The sequence below is a fragment of the Gavia stellata genome, chromosome 2 (assembly GCF_030936135.1).
Source record: "Gavia stellata isolate bGavSte3 chromosome 2, bGavSte3.hap2, whole genome shotgun sequence".
Classification (NCBI taxonomy): Eukaryota; Metazoa; Chordata; class Aves; order Gaviiformes; family Gaviidae; genus Gavia; species Gavia stellata.
In genome coordinates, this window is record NC_082595.1 from 71,711,860 (window position 1) to 71,736,057 (window position 24,198).

A 24,198-nucleotide genomic window follows, 5' to 3' on the forward strand; every position below is an offset into this window, starting at 1 on the left:
AAATATAAACCTGAAACAGAATACTGCACAAAAATGGCACCTGTGAAGGAACTGAGTTTCTTAGTCATAAGTTGAATGTGCCTAGCTATTTTGTGAAGCACACTTAACTTTTCTCATTACAGGTACTACATCCTGCTCAGCTGATACGGCTTTATTAGCTCGTGAAAAATGCCTGACATTCTTATGTGAGAAAATGAGTCAATTCCTTGAGCTGACTGATTATCAGAAGAATGAACTAAAGATTTATGACAGAACAAAGGAGAAAGAGTTTGTGTGGATGGACAACTTTATGGGAATCCACCCCTTTTTTATTCCAAGAGGCAAGAGACTTTGTGGGAGTGGGTGGACATTTGCTCTGTAGTTTTTATTCCCAATAGTTCTGTTATTCACTAAATCTAAGTAGGATACCTGAACCATTACAGAACGATTTATAGTTTGTTTTCAAGCCTTAGAAAAAAGCCTTTTCTGCCTCTAAGTGTGTTGATTGCAACTTGATTGCATTTATTAAGAAGACACGTCTGTTAATTGATTTCTTTGACTTCTTAAAATCACTGGTTAATGGCCTACTTTTAGTAGACTTTTTTGGTGTAACAAAGCTTCTTTAATTTTGAGTTGTAATTTTCTGTCACTTTGCACGGTCAGCATGTCTGTTAACTTCCACTAACTAAAACTACAGCTCATCCTGACCTTTGTGTAAAGCGTGGGAAGCGGGGGACATGGGTACAATGCTAAACAGAATGGAGACTAATGCTAAACAGAATGGAGACTAATGCTAAACAGAATGGAGACTAATGCTAAACAGAATGGAGACTAATGCTAAACAGAATGGAGACTAATGCCCTGCTCTGTTGTAGCCTCTCAAAGATTCACTGCAATTTTTGCAAAATTATTTAGTCCCTGCATTTCAGTTCCTCATGTGACAAATTAACGCAAATGGAACTATCAAAATATTGCTTTCTACCCTAAAAATACAGTGACGGGACTAAAAAGTGATGACTGTGAGCTTTCCAGTTCAGCTGGTTAGTTTTTCGTACATGGAACTGTGTTCCTAAGGCTGTATTAATCATTCATCTTTGAACATTTTGATATTCGCGGATTGTGTTAGTCATGCATAAAATTGCACAAGGTAATGCTTTTTTGTAAATTGCTTAGTTTCCCCTCTGCTAATTAGATCACAAAAGGAAGGATCTCTTTCATACTAAACAGGTATCAAGATGTGTAAGATAAATTGGTGATTAATGTCTTATATACCTGAGCAATGCTGTATTACAGAATTTGGGGAGTGATGTCCCAGTGAGCTATACTGGCTGGAATTTGGCAGACAAGCACTGTACTCTCTGCTCACTGTATGTCATAATAACAGTAAAGAAAATATGTGCCTAGCAGCACACTTTTTAATTAAAGCGCTCTTCCTTCACAGAACTGGCAGTGTATGGAACAGATTAATATGTTTCTGTAACATGACTGAATTGTATCCTTCAGTGCCAAATTTTCAAAAGCTGCTTCTGAGTTTGATCCACATGTCTGAAGCAAGAGGACAGATTTAGCATTTTTCAGTGATCAATCTCTAGTTTGGGTCATGAACCAGGAAGTGTTGAAGTTTCATGGCAAAACACATCATATATTCATATGCTTTTTTGCAAAATTCAACATAAATGTGCGGAGATGGGCTGAGACGCAGCTGTGGGTCAAACAGAAAGTATATGTGCCTGATCTCCGAGAATGGGATACAAGCTTAATCTCCGTTGCTTGCTCTAATGACATCAGCAATTAACAGACAGAATGATCTCATTCAGAAGCACACTGTCAGCAGCTCCAGCATAAACATTCTGGTTTAATTGTTTTCTGGTTTACCTTTCCTTTGTTTTAGGCCCTGTTCTCCAGAGGAACAGCATTACAGATTATGCTTTAAATGCCGGGACTACAGCAGTGAATGCACAAAGACTGTTAAGAGCCCTACAGCTTAACAAACCTATTTTGTTGGAGGGGTCACCAGGAGTGGGCAAGACCAGTCTAGTTGCTGCCCTGGCAAAAGCCTCGGGAAACTGTCTTGTTCGAATCAACCTGTCTGAGCAAACGGTAGAATGAAATATTATCTTTGTAGCTTAGTGTTTATGGCAGTGGGAGGCTTTGTTTAACTTAAGCATAGTACTTTTTAAGTTTGGCACTGAGTCTGAAGTGTCAATTTTTCCTTCTTGGTCTCAAGATAAAACTAAACGGGAAGGGGGAACCAGAAAGAGCAGTGAGCTTCTGTGAGCGAATGCCAATTCCCAGATTTTTCTCTTCTTTTCAAGTGAAAACATGTGTATCTTTGTCTACTGTGGTTTTTTGGCTTCTGCAAAGTTACTTGAAAACAGCTTTAAGGCTTTTTAGCTTTTCTGTTCCAATTTAATTTTTTGTTGTTAAATATAGTAGCTGGTCATTGGAGTCCCATCATGGAAAAGCTTTTAGCATCTTGCAGTTACTGAAATTTTTTTAATACCTACATTTTAGCTCCATTTAAAGGGGAGGGAGAAAATGTGAAGGAAAGTTAACAAAGGCTGTTTATGAACTTTTGTGGAGTTTTGTAATTTCCTGCCTTCCCCCACCCCGTTCTCTACTCCCAAAGGACGTGACAGACTTGTTTGGGACAGACTTGCCTGTTGAAGGTGGGAAGGGAGGAGAATTTGCCTGGCGTGATGGACCACTACTAGCAGCATTAAAGGCTGGACACTGGATTGTATTAGATGAGGTAAATTCAAGTTTGGGGCACAAATAAAATGGAATGTTCTGGAAGAGCAAAGGTGATGATTTTAGCATGTAGGATAAATACCTTCAAGGGTTGGTGATTGAAATTAATTTTGCTTACGTTTAGCTATGGGCATCTAGTGCCCCATTGAAAGTGATCGTTCTGCTTAAGAGAAAATTAATGTCCCTCTACAAAGTCTCTCTGCCCATGGGCCCTCCATAGAGGGAGTGTAAAAGACCGGCTTTGACTAGACCTCTTTTAGACAAGAGAACAAGGATTCAATCCCATCCTAAATTACTGCAGAAAACCAAGGTTATATTTGATTTACATTTGCAAGTTTTTTGGGAAGAGTGTCAACAGTGTTTTGGTATACATGCTCTTACATGGGACTTATATACTGTGTTGGGTACTGATTTAATTGAGATGAAGAAGAGTTCCATTTTGTCAGTATAAGCTATCCTGCCACCACAGGTTTGTTCATGTACCATGTAGCAAGTGCTTTCAAGCATATGCATGCACATAGCTCACTTATTGGCAATGTGCATTCTAATCATTGCAGAGCACAAAATCTTAAATTCTTCAGCTGTTTCTATACTTTTTTTTTCCTCCTATTGTGAAGAATACCACTTTAAACAACCATGATATTTACATAACCCAGACTACCTTCATTTAAAAACCAAGCAAACAAACAACACTTCAAATGTCACAAATGTATAAACATAAGTTCAAAAGAAACGTCTTGAACATGCAGATTTTACAATGGAGAATTGTTTTGTTATCATGGTGAAAACACTACAAATAGCAAGTGCACATAAGGAAAAGTGTTAATTACAGTTTTGTTGCTCCAGTGTAATAACAGTCTAGCTTGAGGTAATAGCAGATGACAGTGCTAGAACGGCAAGGAAATTGAATTTTACCTTCTGTGTATCCCAGACTGTTAAACTAGAGATTATGCAAAAGTGTTTTGTGGAGCATTGATATTGTATCCTTATTTCTTTCCTCAGTTGAATCTGGCTTCTCAGTCTGTATTAGAAGGGCTAAACGCATGCTTTGACCACAGAGCAGAGATTTATGTTCCAGAATTGGGAATGAATTTTCATGTACAGCACAAGAAGACTAAGATTTTTGGATGCCAGAATCCGTACAGACAAGGAGGTGGAAGAAAGGGTCTGCCCAAGTCCTTTCTTAATAGATTTACACAGGCAAGCTTATTTGCTTGGTTTAAACTATGTCATGATGCTGTCTTGTGGTTTTCTGGCTATATCAACACTTGGCATGCTCTTGATTCTACAGGTGTATGTGGATCCACTATCAGCAGAAGATATGGAGTTTATTGGGAATACGCTGTTTCCTGCTATTGATAAAAGTATTATCACTAAAATGGTTGCTTTCAATAACAAGGTAAATATATATTTTAATTTATTTTGTGTAGAAGTAGGCAGAATGCAGTAAGGTTAAAAAATTAAGTCTAATATTACATTTCCAAGCATTTTTATAGAGAAGTACTTGGGTAAAAAAGAGGAGTGGAAGCACATGCAGAAGAAGGTAAAGAACACCACTGAAACCCACCTGAATTCCTGTACCACTACAATCAGATACTTGGTTGATAACTGAAGAGGTGTTATTAACAAGAACTGAAACGTGTATTTCTGTTTCTTGTCTGAATTTTTAATCTTGCTCTTTATTATGGGATGTTGTTAGTGAAAGCAGCATCTGACCTTTGCAGAAGCTTGTAAGGTTATGTGGCATTCTTCTGGAACACTGAGAGACCAATAAAAGGAAAAATCTTTACTGATAGGATTTGTCTATGGCAAAGTATTCAGAGATGCTCGGATCTAAATTTTTGCTAATATAAAAGGTTTTCAACAAGCATTAATTGTAAGGCATCAACTTAGTAGCTATTTTGTGGCTTACGTGCTGTTATTTTGCGCAAAGTGCAGGATATAAAATTCACAGTAAGAATTTTATTTATGGTTATGCTTCTGAATTTGCGTTTAATCTTCATGTCATGAAACAGAAGAAGTGTAGCAATATTAAGAGAAAGTAGTATTCTGTGGCCTTACATAAAATCTTTTGTGGCAGCATCTTACTGAATACTCATTTATAGAGTGCAAGAGTAAAAAGGAAAATTGAGATAAGTGTTAAGAGAATTAGTAGATGAGAGACAAACTAGATCAAGCTTTAGTTCCTCACATCTTCAGGAAAGTGAATAAGCTTGCTCTTTATATTGTCCTCTGTCTTGTAAGCAGTGCCAAAGGCAGAAGTTCAGTTGAATTTTGTAAAAAATATTTGAAGACCAGCACGTGAGTGGAATAAAAGATATTTTTTTTTTTTTAATTACTACTTATTACAGATTGACAAAGAAGTAATGGCTGAAAAAATGTGGGGACAGAAAGGAGGACCCTGGGAGTTCAACTTGCGTGATCTTTTCCGCTGGTGCCAGCTTATGCTTGTTGACCAGTCACCAGGATGTTATGATCCAGGCCAGCATGTGTTTTTGGTATACGGAGAAAGAATGAGAACCAGGGAAGACAAGGAAAAGGTGAGCTGTATATTATTCCTTGCTCTTCAGATTGTCAGGAAGTATTTCTAGAAATCTAAGTGTAAATTTGAAGATGCCTTGCAATTCATTCATAGACGTTACCTCTTACAAAAGAAAAATAGATTCGTTTGGGGGTTTGAGGTTTGACATATGTACCTGCATGTACCTGCTTCACTTGTCATTTAAAATATCAGTTTAATTACCTACTAGTATAAAAGCAGAAAGTTGGTGTAGATGAGTGCAAGTAGAATAACAAAGGACTTAAACAGAGCAAAACACAACATATTCTGGTGTGATTCTGTATTAAATAGTAACATTCTCATAGAAGTGGCATGGGTTACGTGCATATTTGTGAGGAAGGAGAAGATAGGGAGCAGAGAAGAGAAATAGCACTGAGATATGGAGAGATTCTTAAAGTTATGCTTAAAAAGCATTTGTGTCAGTACAGTAAGTTAAAAAAAAAAAAAAAAAAAAAGTCCCGTAGTTCTACCCTTTCCTGAAAGCATTTTTAAATGTTCTGGCTTGGATTTCTTTTATTGACTTTTATTTATCTGTCACTTCTTTCATCTGCTTGTCAAATTGCTCCCCTCATTCTGTTTAAGCTCACTGTTTAAGGCTCCTCTAATAAAACACACTCATTGTAGTTGTTATTCCACCTTTGACACCTACTTATCCCTCTCTTGCCTAGAAATCCTTTGCTTTTTGTTTAATTTCATGAAATTTAAATGGTATTAAACTAAAAGTCAATCAGATTGTAAGGCTGAAGTTACTGACTGTATGTGACTGGATATTTTTCTCATGTGTTTACTTTTCCCCTTTCTGTAGTATTATTATATTTTTGTGTATTATCAAAGAGCTTACTTAGGGAGTGACTTCTTTCCCAGTATTTTGTTAGAGAAACATTACTTACAGTATTTCAAGTCACAGGAAAGCATGGCTGGTGAAGGGGATGCTGTGGGCAGCTCACACTCACTTTAATTGCTTGCTGCACTTTGAATGAAATGACGCTTGCGATTAAACTGTGTCAATAACTATCACATGGCTGTGGAGCTGAGAACGAAGGCTACTTTAGAAGTAAATCTTCAGAACAATGGATAACTTAAGACTGATAAGTCTCTTTTGCTCTTTGAACTGTTCTAGGTTATATCTATATTTAGAGATGTTTTTGGCCAGGAGGCTGATGTGTATACAGGAACCAGAGAGTTTCACATCACTCCATATAATGTTCAGGTAAGCTGTTGACAAAAGGTTTAGGGAATGGAGAGAGAAGGAAGCAGCTTGCACAGCTGAGCTCCCATTTGCCTCTTTAAGTACTCACCCATGTGTGTCTCATCCCTTCCAGATCGGTTATTCAGTTCTTTCTCGTGGCAACTATATTCCTTGTCCTGGCAGAAGTCTCTCACTTCTGCATCATTCACTGCAGTCCCTTGAGTCTATAATGAAATGTGTGCACATGAGCTGGATGGTAATCCTGGTGGGTCCGGCAGCTGTTGGCAAAACCAGTCTTGTTGAGCTGCTGGCCCATCTGACCGGCCATCGACTAAAAATCATGGCAATGAACAGTGCGATGGATACAACTGAACTCCTGGGTGGATTTGAACAGGTAAATACTGTTTTGGTAATATGGCGATATTTCTCCTTCCTACCTAACAGTTGCCAGTCTACTGTGATCTTAGTGTTTAAGCACCAAATGGAGCCTTAGGCACCACAGTCTTCTGGATGAACTAACTCCATAATGGCATGTTTGCAGGTTGATATCAATAGGCCATGGCAGTGCCTGCTGGAAAAAGTGGAGAATGCTGTGAGCACACTAGTAAGGGACAGTCTTCTCCTGACAGAAATTTGTGCAGATGATGCTGAACTTGTGCTGCGTGCTTGGAGCAATTTCATCCTGAATTACAAACCCAAAACTCTGGGTGAAGGAGGTAGAAGTGTTACAGCTGAATTAGTGAGCAAGCTGGAGGGAATACTTGTACTTACCCAGCGACTAAACAACAAAATAAATTCTTACTCAAAGGCAGGTATGTATGGTGGGCAATTTGAAGTAAAGCCTATCTTCCTCTGAAGAAAGTAATAGAAATACATAAATCTGCAGTGAAGGCCTGAGAAAACTTGGCTGGGGGGGGTGTGTGTGTGTGTGTGTAGGTTTTTTCTTGTCAATACTGTTGCTTCATACTACTTACATAACAGCCTGGCTTCTGAAAAAGTTACATTGGTGATGGTTCTTCAGGTTTACTTTTTATGTGTAGTTACACCTGGTAGCAATCAGTAGTCCACACTCAAATTCTTCTGTACTGAGCTACTCAGCATATGATGTAATACAGCTCTTATCTTGTATTCCTAAGAGAGGGAGTTTAGATATTCTATTCTTGCATTTGTTCTCTGAAGCATTAATCAGCTGAACTTTACAAATGCCAGCAGAATAATGGGTGGGTTGTTTTTTCTTCCCCCCCCTTTTTTTTTAATCATTGTCTAAAATATGGCATTAATATCTATCAAACTTCATCTAATGGGGGAGAAGGGGTGGCGAAAAGTGTCTGTTTAGGGAGAAAAGTGTCAGTCTAGTTTATATTTCTCTGTGCTTGCAAAACCCCTGCGTCCTCATGGATTTTGTCCATGGGAGGCTAATTGAAGAGTTGGAGTCTCTGCTGTTATGTTCCCCTAAAAGGTAGGAAGCATACATGTTTATTAACAAAATAAATATTGTTTTTCTTGACTGGAACAGGAAGCTACATCAGTAATGTAAGTCTTGATGTAAGATATACTTCCTTTCAGAGTTTGCTCACCTGGTGGATGAGTTCCGGCGTTTCAAGCTTCAGCAGACCCAGGCTGCTGAACGTAACAGCCGTGGCACTTTCGAGTGGGTGGATGGGATGTTGGTTCAGGCCCTGCAGTCCGGAGACTGGCTGTTGATGGACAATGTTAACTTCTGCAAGTAAGAGATTTTAGTGGCCTTGTTTCACTGAGTAAATCCCTTGACCTCCCTAAATGACTTTGTCTCTTACTGTATGTTTCACAACTGAACATTTTGCGTTTGATAACAATACATGGGAACAGTAACTTAGATTTTCTGGAAGAGTGTCTTCCTCCTTAGACAGCTTAGCAGTTGGTAGTTTTCCTGTTACCTTTTAACATAATTAGCTGTTTGGCTTTTTGCTTAAGACCAGAAAGGGATCAAGTTGTTACCTTTTTATAACCATATAAATTTCTTTTGAATATAGCCCTTCTGTGCTGGACCGCTTGAATGCTTTACTTGAACCAGGAGGCGTACTTACCATGAGTGAGAGAGGTGTGATAGATGGCACAATTCCTACAATAGCTCCTCATCCAAACTTCAGGTGCTTTGCTTTGCTTTTCTGCGGTTTTTTTGCCTTTTTTTTTTTCATACCAAATAGCAGGTTTAGAAAAAAAAAATGTCAGCAGTGAGCCAGTCTTTTGGTATTTTGAATGCTGTTCAGTTTACCATGTACTGTAGTGACACTGTCTGTCTGGCAAGGAAGAAAACTGCACTGTGATGAGCATATGATAGAGAGCCTAAGAGGCTTGGCTTTATATCCCTGTTGCAGCACAGACTATTACACTGGAAAATTCATAGCAGTATACCTCTGCCTTGATTCTCCATTTCTAGTTTAGGATTTCAGCACTTCCCTGTCTCACTGTAATGGAGTTGAGGATATATGTGTTGAAGATGGTGAAGTATTCAGATACGTTGGTAACCAAAGCTGGTATATGGACATGATTTTCTTCCCAGCTTTTTCCATCCCATCCATAAATTTGAGTTTCCTGCAGTGACAGAACTTTTTAAAAAAAAAAAAAACCCAACCTAAACAAAAAAAAAAAAAAAAACCCAAAACCAAACAAACAAACCCGCAAAAAACCAAACAAAACCCAAAACAGACAGTCTGTATTCTCTCAGACCTGAAGTAGTCTCTGGGAGAGATCGGAGGATAACATACAGAGTATTCTGTATAACTCCTACCTTTTATAAATTCATGAAAAGAATATTGGGACTGATATGCTCTGGTTCGTCTGAATTTGGAAACAAGATCTTTGACTTTTCAGAAACCTATTTTTGCTGAATTGTATCTCAGAAGGTTTTTTTTTCCTCCTTGCTTTTAAGAGATGTCTACTGACAGTATTAACTGCTTGGGTGTTGGATACTTTGGTTTTTAAATAGCACAAATTTATCTGAAGCCGTTGCTAAGACTTTTAGAAGTATTCTTTATAGCTCAGAGGCATAGTTTAACTTTTTTTTGTAAGCAGGCAAATGATAAAATAGACATAGCTCAGATATAACTGAGTTAAAAATCATGCAATATATCTGTAGCTAATTTCAAAGTACAATTATTCATACAGATTTCTCATTTAAATTCAGTAGATGTCTCTGGCTTTCTAGGTATCAGTGTCCTCATTTTTATGAAGATGAATTTACTTTATGGAAGAGCAGATTTGGTGGTTCTGGAGGGCTAGTTTAAAGCCCTCAGTTACATCTTAAGAATGTAAGGCAGTTGGACTAGATGATCATTGTAGGCGCCTTCTGACTGAACTATTCTCTTCTAATACCCAACAGGCTTTTCCTTTCCATGGATCCTGTTCATGGGGAAATATCCAGAGCCATGCGGAATCGTGGGATTGAAATTTACGTTCCCGGGGAGAACGATGGAAATATATTGGACAATCTGGATTTGAAGTTACTCCTGCATGGTTTGGGTTTAGTGGGAGACAGCATCTGCGATGCGCTTATGGCTGTGCATTCAGAAACCAAGGCGGCAATAGCAGGTAAGAAAAGTCTGTTCAGTATTTGTCAATGACTTGGGCTCACTACAGATATTTGGATTAACTCATTAATATTAAAGTTTGGTTATTTTATTGTGTTATGTGCTGATATAACTAAAGGCATAAAAGTATAATCAGGTTGGGTTTTGTGTTCTCAGGAAGTAGGCCCAAATCATAAAAAGATGGTAACTGGAGTGCTTTGTAAGGAGACACTGGACACTGAGAAGTGTCAGTTTTCTATTGCTAGAGGGAAGGCAATATATTCTAAGTAAAAATCAGCGAAATAGAGGGTTTGGACAAGGCCTATTGAAGTTGTTCTTTGGAGCAAGATGACATTGAGTTTCATTCATCTCAGCTGCTTGATGTCTTATTTTGAGCTGGTCACCTGTTATTTACAGTCTTGTCAGATTTTCTTATTAACCTTGGGAAGAACCCATTCAATTTTCAGGACCCAGTATGATTTACTTGTTTTGGATCTTCCTCAGGGTCTAAAGTGGTGTTTGTCCTCAGAGGGTTAAAGGGCTGACAATTACTAAATATTCGGATCACCCTAAATGCTGTGTATCTTTCAGGTTCTGTGTCATCTTTGTCACCTTTGCTTCAGGCTGCTGTTCTAATTGTACAGCAGATACAAAGAGGCCTTGGATTAGCAAAGTCTTTTTACAGAGCCTGTTGGGAAATTTATGGCCGCTCACAACAACTGCAGGTTAACCAAAAGGTAAAAGTCCTGTATTTGAAAGCTTTTCTTACATCATCTAGATAAGTGAAAAATACCATTTCATGAGGCTAGTGTTTGAGATCCTGTATCCCAAATGCCTGAGCCTGGGGTTGATGAAGATAGTGCTCTTGGACAGAGGAACCAAACGATTTTAAACGTCCTCTCAGGCATCTGTCAGGTGATGAAGAGGAGGGGTTAAGTGGCATTGGGACATTTTCTGTATCTTTTAGATTCTGAGCCTTTTTTGGCTCCAGTGTAAGCAGTACAGTTCTGCATATAACTTACTCTAACAGATCAGTTGAAGCTCCGGAAGTTGGGTTTTTTTTGGTACTGAATGGTGAAGTACGTTGAATTTCAGCTGTCATCTGTCCTTTTGTGACATATTTTCTCAGCCTGTTGGCATGCTGCTGGAGACAGAGGTGACATGAGTGCGAGTTGCATAAAGACTATAAATCTGCGATGTGCTTATTGAGATACTCCCTGGGGGATAAATATGGTTCGTTAGACATTCTGTAGATAGTGGCTCACTTTTGCAGTGTAAGGGAGCCAGAGAGTATCCCAGTTGGACTCTGAGGCTTACTTGTTTTTTAACAGCTTCAGCTGAGACTTTGGGATATTAATACTGATCAATCTATACCATGAAACACTGTGCACACTGCCATCTGGAGATAGCAATAGTCACTTCCTCTTCTAAACCCTACAGTATTTTATTTCACGTGGGGCTGGAATGTTTTGGTACTTTATCGTGTAGGTTATATAGTGTCTGTAGAACATTTGGTTTATAATGATTACATGTATTTATTATGAAATTAAAATGTTCCCTGAGCTATTGTACTTGAATACATGTTTGAATACGATTCTAAACTGCTTTTTGGTTGTTTGTTGTAGCTTGTGTTAGAATTGGTTACGAGGCATGCTTCATCTCTGGCTTCCCATGAAATCTGGGGTGATGCCCTGCTAGCAATGGGATTGTGGCCAGACTCCCTGCCTACAGGTCTGTTTGCAGCTGAAGACTCACTTCTTTCGACAGTCCGGAGCGATGCACAGGTCCTAATGTATTGTCTGAATAGACTAAACCTTAAAAACTGCAGGTAGGGAAGAAACACTTTTTGTCTAATAAATGAGTAAGAACCAAGATATGTGTGAAATACTGATGGCATGTCATTGGTCCCTGCAAAACTTTGTCTTGAGCAAATTGGGCAGGTAGAAACTGGTAGTCACACTCTGTAACTGAGGCGCCTGTTACCTTTCTGTGCAACCATTACAAATACAAGTTTAATTATTTACTGGTTTATTCTTCAGTCCAAAATACTTGACTCTATTCAATCTTCAATAAGTACATTTGACCCATTTTGAGTTCAGTTAGGAGTAGGCATTTAGAAGAAAATGTGGATGCAAACACTGGGTTTACAAGGTAGTAAGAGCCCCCAAAATCTCGTCCTTCAGTTTCCTTCTGAGCTTTAAAAAAATGAGTGATATATTTAAAACTAATTGAATAACAATCCTCTGTGCTTCCTACTTTCATGTAAACAATTATTCATCAGTTACTTTAGGTCCAGTACCTTCAGGTGAAAAAACAAATTTCCTCTTTCAAACAGATCTGTTTGAAAGAAATCTCATGCGCAGGGGCCATATGCAAGAACTCTTAATGATTTCTTGAGCAATATAACTGTTACTTTCGCAACACTGGTGCAAAATTTTCCTTCCTACCTGCTTTTCTTAGTGACCTACTGTGGACAGGTACTGTGGTTTGCTTCCAGTGAAAGAAGAAGCTGTAGAAGTTAGTACTAAGATATAATGTTGAAATTGTAAAACCTTAGCAACATGCTGGGTTTTTTTATCAATGACGCTCTCTCCTGTCTTTGTCTTTTTTAACCTACCTTTGCATATCATTATGGTGCACAAATCATTTCTAATTTCTCAGTGAAATGCTATGCATATTCACTTCTGGCACTGCTTGAGATTTTAGCAATAGTGAGTTCCTAATAGTAGACACCCCCAACTGACTGGAAGTTGGAAACTGGCTTTAAAGCTAAATAAAGAAAAGGGGAGAGATGATTGCATTGCTACCTTCTTGCCTAAAGATGGTTGCATGCTGAGTAGCTTGACTTACAAAATACATTCTTTCCTGGAACTGGCAGTTCGAGCCCTGGATTGCTGGATTTCACTTCTTTGTGTTTCAGGACACTACCACTGACTCTGCAAGATCTTCAAAAAATTATGCAGTCCGCTAATCCTGAGAGTCTCAAATTCAGTGCTGTTGAGATCGATGCAAACTGGATGGATAAAATGGAAGTTCTCCAGGCTTCAGTGAAATTGTTCATAGAAAAGGCAACCAATCAAGATTGGACATTGAGAGTTAAATGGCTTAACTCCTTAGCCAAAAATCTGCCACAGGTGCTTGGTATGTAATTATTTAACTTCCTTTTTTGCCTAAGGACTGATTTATTATATTTTCACAAATCCTAAGTCTTTTATGAAAACATCCAGACCATTCAAATGGTCTGCTATGAAAGTTCTCAACTATCCACACGAAATCAAGGGCATTGAGGCTCCAGAGAGAGCCAGAAACAGGTTGTGCATGCTAGGGACAACAGGAGACTTTGGGCTAAACTGTGCCTTTTATTATTCAAGCATGTGTGCAACTTGTACTGCTTCTGAATTACAGTTACTTTTGGATACCTCTTGGTCTATGTAAGCAAATATGCCTTTCTCTTCACTTTTTTTTTTTTGATAGTGATAGTGAAAGCAGTAAAATGCCTTCTGTTTATTTGGTGTTAAAATACAAAGAGTTAGAAAGCAGCAAAACTGCAGAACTGAGATTTCCTGAAGCTGTGTTGCCTGAACATTCAGGGTAGCAGCTGAGATGAGGTATTCATTGCTTAATTACATTAATCACATGAAACACAAGAGTTTAAGACAGGCATTAGTCCAAGTAATTCACACACTTAGCTTCCCTGTATGGTGTGCAGTCTCAGACTGTGTTGTCCCTACATGAATAGGATTGCTCCGCCTTGATCTTGCTGTCTTTCCAGGCAGGTATGTCTATAAACTAGAAAATACCTAGAAAGTTACTTTAATGACAGGTATGCTCTTACGTGATTTTTTTTTTTTTTAATTGGGAAAAAAAATCAAAACCAGATGTACTGAGAGGAAGATTTGAAGGTATAAACTCATGGATTTTCACAAACCATATTTTTAATAGCATACATGAAGTATGACCAGTTTAACTAGAACTCTTTACTGGATTTATCTCTTTGGCCATGATATTCTACAATGCTTTTAAGACCTCTTGGAGCTAATACAAAATAAGAGCAACCAGCATGTTCCGAGTGCATGCACAGATGAGGTTCAGGCTACTTGTGCTTGTTCAGTTGAAGTTAGTTTTATTTATTTGTACTAAATGCTGTCTTTTACACCTATGTTCTCTTCCCTTCACCTACAGATTCAGTGCGGATTCAGCTGGAAGCAGGTGCTGTAGCCCTTGATAGTTTCTATGCCAGTCCCCTCTCATCTGGAGTCAGTAACATGATCAAGTTGCTACAGCCAACTATGACAGGTACTTCGGAAAAAAATTGATATAAGACATGGGTGCTTCCTTTATTTGTTCTCTGAACACACTGCAACCCTTCTGAAGAAATGTGTGTAACAAAACAAAGGCTAAATTCTAACTGTACATTGCTTTCGTTGCAAAAGAAATAACAACAAAGCCATTCTTGCTGTCTAGAACTGCAAATATGGCAATTAAATGCATTCATCCTATGCAAATTTGATATGAGTGCTGTGACTATGAATCCTGACTGCGTGTCTGTGACCCAGGTGTATTCCTACAGCTCAGATGTTAAGTGATGTTTTTAGGAGTGATGCATATATCTAATGCCTTTCTGACGGGATAGTTTAGGCATGCTGTTCTTTCTCAGCATTCATTGTGTTGGTCCATCTGAAACCTATATTGAGGCCTAGAATATTCCCTCTGTGTTTTACAGGGAGCTCAGGCCTGTGGTTTCCTTTCCAAGCTTTTTAGATGCATGAAAGCTACATACAGTGACACTGGACCCTTTATGGGTGGTCCTAGGTGTCTTGCCTAGACTGAAGGAAAAGGGAGTTGGACTTGAGTTTCCAGGCTGTCTTTTTGCGTGCTCTGACCGCTGGTTAATTTACTTTCAGGGTTCTGTTTTACAGAACCTGCAGTCAACTTCATGCTTTTCTGTTTGGATATCTGGAGTGAGGGAGCTTAAGACTCTGCCTTCCTCTTAGGCTTCCTTCTTTCTTCCTCTGATGTTCTTGCATAGGCAGGGGGATTGACGAAAGTCTTTCACTGAATAATGCTTCCACTGCTGTCCTGTCTTCTCTTGCCTGCCTTTCCAGATGAACATGTGATGCCTCTGGACCCAAGATGGAATATGCAGTTTTTGGATATCATTAGAAATTCAATGAATTTTGATACAGAAATGGAACACACAGATCAGCTTCTAATCCTTTTGAAGTCTGTAGCAAATCGGTAGGTTACAAAAAAAGCTTGTGAAGACTGTCTAGTGACTGCAATCAGTGCTATATAAACACTTGCAGTATCTGCTAAGTATGTTTTTAAATGTTGATAGATGTGATCAAAAATACCTGTACAAAACTCTGCCTGGTATTTAAATTCTTTGCCTCTGTTTTCTGAAGATGCTGACTAAACCAAAACACTTAATATAGGGAGCAGGGCTCCCAGCTTTCCATATAGGCTGGAGTAATTCAAGGACAAACCAGAACTGTGATAAAGCATAAAAGGGGCAGAAGCAGCAGTGTGAAATCTCTGACATAAAACTTAAATAGTTGCCCTGCTTTTGGTTTTGGACTGCTTTTCTTAATAAGAGTAAAAAGTACACAGATTTTGCAGTTATACTATAAGGAAGCAGCTGCTCACATATCCTACAAGTGGTGGTGTTGCATCTGCTTAGTAGCTCACTACTTTTTCCTTCCTGGTGATTGCTGAAGTCAGGAATCTGCTTTTTGTGAAGCTTGTTTCTGCAGAAACCATATTCAAGCAATTAGTTATGCTGCATTTGATATTTCACTGTATTATGAAACAAGAATCAAATGTCACTTTTTGTAGTTCACCATTCTCATAAGGCAAAGGCTTTAAAATGATACCGAATTTCTAACAACTTTACTTTTAATTCAGGGCAGTATTATTTCTTGAACGTGAAAAAAGAAGCTACACTGAGAAGAATTTGATTACCAGCAAGAAGCCAAGAAATAGTGTCTTAAGAATGTCTCTAGAATTCCGCAAAGGTGGGTTGATTTTCACTATTCCTTTCAGTTTTATGGTCAATTTGAAATATGGTTAATTTGTACTGTTATGAAATGTGTACTTTAAACATTGTGTGTCCTGAATGTGCAAAGGAAGATTATGTGAATGTAAAGCAGTCAGATGAGGACTAATATGATACATAAAACATTATTCTTAAATTAGATACACCTTATGCTACCTATTTATGTCCAGCCTCTACTAGGTAATGAGTGCACATCATTTCTCTTTTAATTGCCTAAAGTTTAGGGAGATGGTGAAAAGAAATTGGAATTGTGTTTTGTCTTTGGCTAGTAAGAATAGCCAAGGTCTTCAGATGTGCTTTTGTTCTAATCATCCAGCTGTTGTTTTATGTAATTATGATGTTTACTCCTAAAACAAAGGGGACAAATTCAGTGATGAAGTTAGTATGTTGCATAGAAGTAATTGATCAATGTTTCCTTCATTCTGGATTTTTTTTATATATTAAATGTGTAGAGGTAATAGAGAATTGTGCAAATAGTGAAGGAATACTTTTTGTTAATTAGATTCTTAGATCTTTTAAGGTTTTTTTTTTTTCTCCTAACCACAAGAGAGGATCTAGTGATCAGAAATCTACCCTTACTTGTCATGTGATGTGGCTGGAATATTCTATCTCTCCCTTTCTTTCCCCCTTCCCCAAACTTCAGATCCAGGAAGTTACAACTGCCTTCCTCATGCAATAGTGGTCAACCTTGCTGCTTTCTTTGAACTTTGGGATGCGTTTGCATTTCACTGGGTGAAATCTACTCAGGTGGCCTTAAGTGATGATGACATGCATGATGTGAGTAGACTTTTCATAGTACGTTTGTGGGAATTACGTGAAATTAGACAGTGTGCAGAACATCATTTTTAGTTTCAAGGACCATGAAATAAACTGCAGTGTTTCTATTGGTATTCAGAATATGCCTGACACCATGCAAATTATCATGTTTGTTTCAGTGACTGTATTTGTGCTCTGTCTTCTCCTTCTTATGAGGAGCGGCTGAGGGAACTGGGGTTGTTCAGTCTGGAGAAGAGGAGGCTGAGGGGAGACCTTATCGCTCTCTACAACTACCTGAAAGGGGGTTGCAGAGAGGTGGGTGTTGGTTTCTTCTCCCAAGTGACTAGTGACAGGACAAGAGGAAATGGCCTCAAGTTGCACCAGGGGAGGTTTAGGCTGGATATTAGGAAAAATTTCTTTCCTGAGAGAGTGGTGAGACACTGGAACAGGCTGCCCAGGGAAGTGGTGGAGTCACCATCACTGGAGGTGTTCAAGGAAAGTGTGGACGTAGCATTGTGGGACATGGTTTAGTGGGCATGGTGGTGTTGGGTTGATGGTTGGACTTGATGATCTTACAGGTCTTTTCCAACCGTAGTGATTCTGTGATTCTCCTGTGTGGAATGTAGGTTTTCAGCCTGCAGATACTCAGGGTGGGAATTATCTTAGCTAAATGTACGTACCTGGGACCTAGATATCCATTATGCCTTCAAAGTGCCTGTTTCTCTCCACTGGTGACAGCGGGAGTATCCACATCCATCTCAGATAAAGAGATATGAACCTGGACAGCTGACATGCAGGTCACAAGGTGGTTCACTTCTCGCTCTCCCTTTTCAGACCATGAAGATGATTGAGCTGAAATCTAACAACGACATTGTAGTCTTAGTGCAGGGATTGCTTGGTTTTGGCTTGTGTAGTTCCCCCTGCCAGCAGAGCCCTGCAGTATTTTTAGAGAACATATAGTTGAGTGCTACGAAGTGTTAAAGCATAGCTTGATTCTGAAATTAATGGAAGTGACAATGTTTTTGCATTTTTTTCCTGCTTGAAGTAAAAAGTTCTCTGTAACATGCAGGGCTCAGCAATGGGAAAACTAACCTTTTTGGCTTGTTGTTAGATTTTATACTGTTTGCTGTGGCGTGACCGGTTCTGGGCAGTCTCTGATACTCTGACAGTGGATTCACTGGGATTGTCGCTTCTGTCTCTGCACTGGCACTGGGTTATGAAGCATCTAATTGACAGAATTCCTCAAATGCTTATCGGATCAGATCAACACAAGTGAGTGGCTTTGATTTGTGTTTTTGTTAAATGTTTGTATAAATTACCCTTTTGTTAATGTTATAGCTAATTAATATTGTTTGCTGTTAGTGTCAAAGTTGTGTTCCATTAGGGATGCAAGTGCAATGTATTAAATAGCTGTTAATTTTTAAAATTCAGGTTACTTAGCATTGGGCTGCTTCTTGCCCAAAAAATCCTCTAGAATTTTTACCCATTTTCTGTACTTTAAAGTTAGGTTGCCCCTCTAGTGGAAGGTTAAGAGAAGGGACTATCCTTTCTCATGCGTCCTTTTGCCTTTTCTCTCAAATGCTGAGTTAACTGTGTGGGCTTTTTCTTTTTTTTTTTCTTTTTTTTTTCTTGTTTTAATCTCCAAGGGTTTCCAAGGAAATTCAATCTGTTTCACAGCACATTCAGAGCTGCTTGGCCAATCCTGCTGGTATTTTTGCCAGTATGAAGATATTGCAGAAGTCTTTAGGAAGACCTCTTCCTTTTAAGGTATTGGTACTCTGTTTGCAAAAGATTTGTATTTCCAGCAATGTCCAAATATTTTTTAACATAATCATAAAGATTTGCAGCACTTGCTTTCCAGGCCAGCACAAATACATTCCTTTTGGACTTGTTAAATTGATTAACATATGCTGAAATTGTCTTTTCAATGTACAACTTCTTTGTGAAATATATCGGTTATCCAGATAGCATTTCTGCTGCTAATTATGCTTTGTATAGATAGCACTTATTTAACATAGAGTGGTGCACAAACATAAAAATATTACTACTTGCTGTGTTCTGGAGACTTGTGAATATATTTAGTGAACATGTGTGTATATAGAATAGACCATGTACTTCCTTTTATACAGCATAGGATGGGGCTGCCTTATGACTTACCAAGACAAGGCCTCTTAACTCTGACAGGTTTTTTTCTTAAGTTATTTCACCAATTGGTGTCATTCAATTAAAAAAAAAAATAAATCTTACAGTAAAATTTTTTAAAGAATGTAAGTCCCTTTTTAAAAGCAGGACACAAGTAGACGTATAGGTTGCTCATGTTGGTGATTACTAATTAGACCTAGGTTTTTATGGCCTTACGTCTCAAAGATACTCAGCTGTTCAAAAATGTGTGTAGTTACTTTGTGGGACTTCAAAGAACATTCAGTCATTACTGAGAATTTTGGGACATTTTTCTAGGCAAATGTATTTAAATTGCAGGTGTAAAATGCTAGTTTCTTTTAAGTGACAGTAGCTTCTGGCGTTTTTTATTAATTTGTGTATTTATTGCCCTTACTTTAGGTAAGTTGCCATGTTGAGATAATGTTTGTCTGTATAATCTATGTAGTTTCTTCATGAAGGAAAAAGAAAAAACCTGACAAGGAGGAATTGTGGCCAACTATTTAAATTTCTGTCTTCCTGCTGTAATGAGTAGGGCTACAAAAGAATTGTTACGTTGATGCAGATTGGTTTATATATACTTGTACTTCAGCCAAGTCAAGCATGGAATTTGAAATCTTAGGTCTGACTGCAGTCACAGATCTTGCTTGTTGTTTTGTTAGCACTGCTGAAACAAATTGCCACTTGTTCAAATGTCCTTTTTGTGTTTTCAGGATAAACTCGGCATGGAATGTTTTTCTCAGTTAAAAATTCTCAGCAAACCACTTAACATCATGGAGCTAAGACTGGCCTTTGGAGAAAGTAGATGGCAGGAAAAAATGTGCTGTCTGAAGATTGCTGCCACTGGATGGAAGATGAAGAAAGCATTGCTGCAAGCTGATGGCCTGATAATTAGAGCCAATCATTTAGAAGATGTTAGTCTGGGTAGGTAACCCTTTTGAAAAGCCTAACAGGATGATTTGCCATCTCCATTCTTTTTGTATACAAATGGAAAGGATGTGAAATGTTCACTGGGAAGAAATACAGTACATACATTTATGTGCCTCTGACACTCTGTCAAACAGGTCAACTAAAGATTTTTTTGAAAGCTGTACACTCACGACTGAGAGCAGAAGGAGTTATATACAGTCATTCAGAAGAAAGATTTACTGAAGATACTGTCTCCAACCAGTTAGACCCTGCTTTGTTAAACCAGCTCTGCAGTCGAGTTCAGCTGTGGCCTGCAATGGAGTACATAGGCATGCTCTGGCAGTACAAACTGACAACAGATTATGTGGCCAAGGCTTGTGCAAGAAGGTAAGAAGAAGGTTGGAGGAAGAAATCCTATATTCCTTTCATGAGATTCAGAATTCCTAGCTAAAAGCTGTAACTTCGCTGCTTTACATTTGTATGTAAATCTGTGAGTGTGTGTACTCTGCGTCTGTATGTATATATGGCTGTGTGTATACACGTATATATGTATGTGATGCACATATGGTTATATACATTTATGTAATAAATGCATATGCCCTCCTTGTCTGCGTGCAGAATTGCACTTGGTCAGCTATAAAAAGTGTCAGCAAAGGGAGTAGTTTAGTGTTACATTGAGGAAGTAGTTTTCTTCTAACTTACTTTATTGATGCAAATATAGGAATGCTGATGTCTAAGTCCCGTGCAGTAAACACATTAGACTCCAGAAATTGCTTTATTAATGGTAGATGCATTATAGGTGGAGGAAAAATAAAACCTTTTATGTAGTAAATGGTACATAGTATTTTCCTTTTGGAAATACATAGTATTTGCCTTTCAATGAAACAGAAGTCTCATTCATATTAGGAATTAACATGAAGATGTTAACATGTTGCTGGGGGCTACTCAGAAAGACTGAGTCAGACCTGGTGATGGAGAAGGTACACGAGCATGCTTGCTTCCTTTTGTGTGAACTACACACATATACTTGTAGTTTAAATTAACATTATTAATTTAAGAATTTTTAGTGTTGTTTTAAGGGGCCAAGTGTATGTATTTTTTGATTGTTTTACCATTCCTTAAGAGAGCTCTTCATTTATGGATTTCAGTGACAGTAATTTTTTGTGCAATGAGACTCCTAGAATCACTGATCACTCTTGAATTCAGCAAAGTTCTGATTTTCACAAGAACTATAAAGTTGGAAGACAGTTTGTCTCCAAATGTGTTGTATGTTTTGCTACAGAAGATTCCACTTCTTCCCCCTTTTGTTGTGTTTAGATTTTGCCAGCTTTGAAGGATGCAAGTGTTTTGAGTACTATTTGAGTGCTTGTTCTTCTCTGATGTTTAAAATGCTGTTATTTTAAACTTCAGGGAGTCTTCGTTATTGTGACTTCACCTCTCATTCTCAGTTTGTTGTACTATCCAAATGATTTATTTCATGTGGCCTGCTTAAGCATTACTTAGGTTGCATTTCTTTTACCTGCTACAGGGAGAACTGCAGTCAAGAACTAAGCATATGTTCAGATCTAGTTCAGCTTATAGCTTTTTCCCTGAAGTTGACACCAGCTGCTTCTCACCAGCTGTCTGGACTGTGGCACTTGTTACACCTTAATAAAGTAAGAAAAAGTTTTAGTTTAATTAGTCTTGCAGAAGTTTTCAACAGACTCTTCAAAATAGGTATATCTCTCTAAGATTTTTGACATGCAGTTTTTCTACCTGTGCCTGACAATAATTGTTCCTTTTTTTAATAAGAAAGGTTATTAACCGTGAGCCTGCAAAAAGCATTATTAAAACATAACATTAAAACGTAAATAAAACACATCTTAAATAACATAGTTCTATGTAATCTAGTTTGGTACTAATGTTCCATTCATCCATCCGTGACCTAATGGAAAACAGGAAACTGATTGAACGGCAAGTGCCAGCCTGGTTGTTTGTATGTATTCAAAGTAATTTTATGCTGAAAAATACTTGGCTCTGTTCCTGTGCCTCTAAATTATTTTTTTTTTAGGTCTGTGTTGCAAATCAAATAGACTGAGGCAGTTATTTGATGCATTTTCTGTAAAGCATTTAATATGTTGGAGAAATTCTGATTGGTTAATATTTAGCTATGATACAATGGTGGTTGTGTTCCCACAAAGCTCAGTAAACCAGTAAGTTCACTTTAAATGCTTCAGAGCAGAATATTGGATAGCTTTATCTGTTTCATGCTTACGCAACCTCATGCATTGTAACAAAAGGTTGCACAGTCGTAGACTAGAGACTGTATTCTGAAAGCTTACTCTGTAAACACACTGCGTATTCTGCAGACAGAAGGAGGCAGTGTGGACCTCAGAAAGTGTACTCTTTTTGTTGAGAAGAGATGCAAGGAAATGCTATGTGAATTTGAAAAGGATCTTGAGGAATATCTTGTGCTAGCCCTACTGAAAAAGTGTCATACTCTTTTTGTGTGTGTGTGCTTGATTCTCTTGCTCCCTGTAAATTATTCTCAGTTCTAGGTTTTTCTCTCTCCTTAGATATCGCCTGAAGAAATGTCTGTTCTGTCATCTCAACTAGTTAATGCTGCATTAGCATCCTTTTGGAGCAGTACTTTCACGACGGACCCAGACTACTGGTTGACTTGGAGGCCTCTACCTGCAACAGAGGAAAAGAACTTATCTAAATCCCATATGAACTGTTCTATGAAGGTTTGTCTCTTCTGACCTAAGCAAACTACTAGGCTGAACGAATTATTAAATAATTCAACAACAACCTTCTAAAGCAATACTGTAAGTTCTAGCATAGTCAGTGCAAGTTGCATCTGAACAATCTAACTCTTAATCTCTTAATTTAGGGCCCAGGTATTTTGACCCGAGCGGTTTTCTCAAAGTGCTTCTTTGAAATTCTAACTAGCAGCAGCAAAACAAGCCAGTGGAATGTGAGTGGGCTTCCTGTTCTGTCATCATCCCATGTGACACTGGGAGAATGGATGGAGAGAGCACAGCAGCTTCACGAAGTCAGCACAGCACTGTGGACCAACCTGGCTCTCTCTTCAGTAGCAGATTTTAGGTATTAAGACCTCTCTCCCACATATATGTTATTTAAATCAGGCATGTAACAGAAGTTTGCTTACCATGTGTAAACTTCTTTCATTCCTTTGCCTCCAGATACACAGATGCTAGACTACAAGGAATAATGCTAGGCAGACAACTCTCTGCCCTGGTAGATCTGGTTCCAATGGATCTTCAAGATGAATTTTTGGAGTGCTGTGAGAAGCTCTGCCTCAAGGATCCTGTTGCGTATGAGTACCTTCTCAAGATACTCAGAAGCATCACTGATCAGGAGTTACTTCCTAAAGAATTCCTGTTTCTCCTGCTCACTTGCTTGCAGCAGTTCTTTGGGGAAGGGCTTAAGGAGTTACCAGAGACAGCTTGGCGAGGAAGCCTCTGGGTGAACATCGGTTTGGTGCAGATCCAGGTGTGGCTTCCGCAGACCAGGTTTGATCCAGCTGTTAAAAGAGAATACAAGCTCAAGTATGCAAAAGAAGAGGTGAGTGGGGAGCCAGGTTGGCTTTTACCTCTGTAATGTAGAAAATCAATGCAAGGGAGTTTGGCTTGGGAGTTCTTGGTAAATCTTTGGTCATGGTTTTTAAACTATTCAGTTGGATGTTCTTTTAATGTCCAAGATGATATACCTACTTGGTTACCAAAACCAGAACCTCAGAGAATGGTTTATTCTTTACTTTTTAGTTATACCAGCTGGAGTGTGAATGGAAAACAAATGATTTCTCATCCCAGCTGCATACAGGAAAAAGTATTGAAGATGAAGCAGTGAGCAACTATATTCATCCCCATCTCAGGTAACATCTCAGACACTTAACTAATCTCTTTTTTGGTGGAAAATTTCATCTTTGGGTGCTCAGGCTCCAAAGCTTTTCTCCACAGCTTTATGATATTTGTGTTCTGTAGAAATAAGGGTTGATGATTTGAAAGTATCAATTTGCATGTTGAGGTGGTAAAGAAAAATACAGAAGCTGTTCTGTTTACTTTCAGTGACTAAGGAATTGTCTGTACACACTTTGTACTGCTGTAAATACAATTAAAGCACTGGCCTTCATATCTTGATAAAATTGAAGCTATGCCCAGAAGTGAAAATAAAGCCATACATCTAAATTATGATAGTTTCATTAAAATGTGACATTGTTATCAACAAATTGAAATGAGATAGAATGAGTATCTATCACTGTAACTCCTCAAGGCCTCAATAGATGCCAGTG

The 24,198-nt window shown here is 38.4% G+C and overlaps 1 protein-coding gene across 1 annotated transcript in view; it reads left to right on the top strand.

Annotated features, from left to right (window-relative positions):
- Nucleotides 1–24,198, top strand: part of MDN1 (midasin AAA ATPase 1) — a 104,824-nt gene that overhangs the window by 43,483 nt on the left and 37,143 nt on the right. Inside the window, 28 exon segments of the mRNA XM_059827939.1 lie at nt 123–320; nt 1,871–2,079; nt 2,609–2,731; nt 3,733–3,930; nt 4,022–4,129; nt 5,082–5,270; nt 6,411–6,500; nt 6,613–6,873; nt 7,021–7,291; nt 8,046–8,205; nt 8,492–8,608; nt 9,841–10,049; nt 10,619–10,764; nt 11,653–11,855; nt 12,948–13,168; nt 14,210–14,323; nt 15,133–15,265; nt 15,932–16,041; nt 16,726–16,859; nt 17,950–18,110; nt 18,485–18,605; nt 19,709–19,919; nt 20,060–20,291; nt 21,433–21,559; nt 22,460–22,630; nt 22,777–22,991; nt 23,090–23,471; nt 23,672–23,781. Of these exon segments, the coding sequence (XP_059683922.1) occupies nt 123–320; nt 1,871–2,079; nt 2,609–2,731; nt 3,733–3,930; nt 4,022–4,129; nt 5,082–5,270; nt 6,411–6,500; nt 6,613–6,873; nt 7,021–7,291; nt 8,046–8,205; nt 8,492–8,608; nt 9,841–10,049; nt 10,619–10,764; nt 11,653–11,855; nt 12,948–13,168; nt 14,210–14,323; nt 15,133–15,265; nt 15,932–16,041; nt 16,726–16,859; nt 17,950–18,110; nt 18,485–18,605; nt 19,709–19,919; nt 20,060–20,291; nt 21,433–21,559; nt 22,460–22,630; nt 22,777–22,991; nt 23,090–23,471; nt 23,672–23,781 (4,924 nt within the window).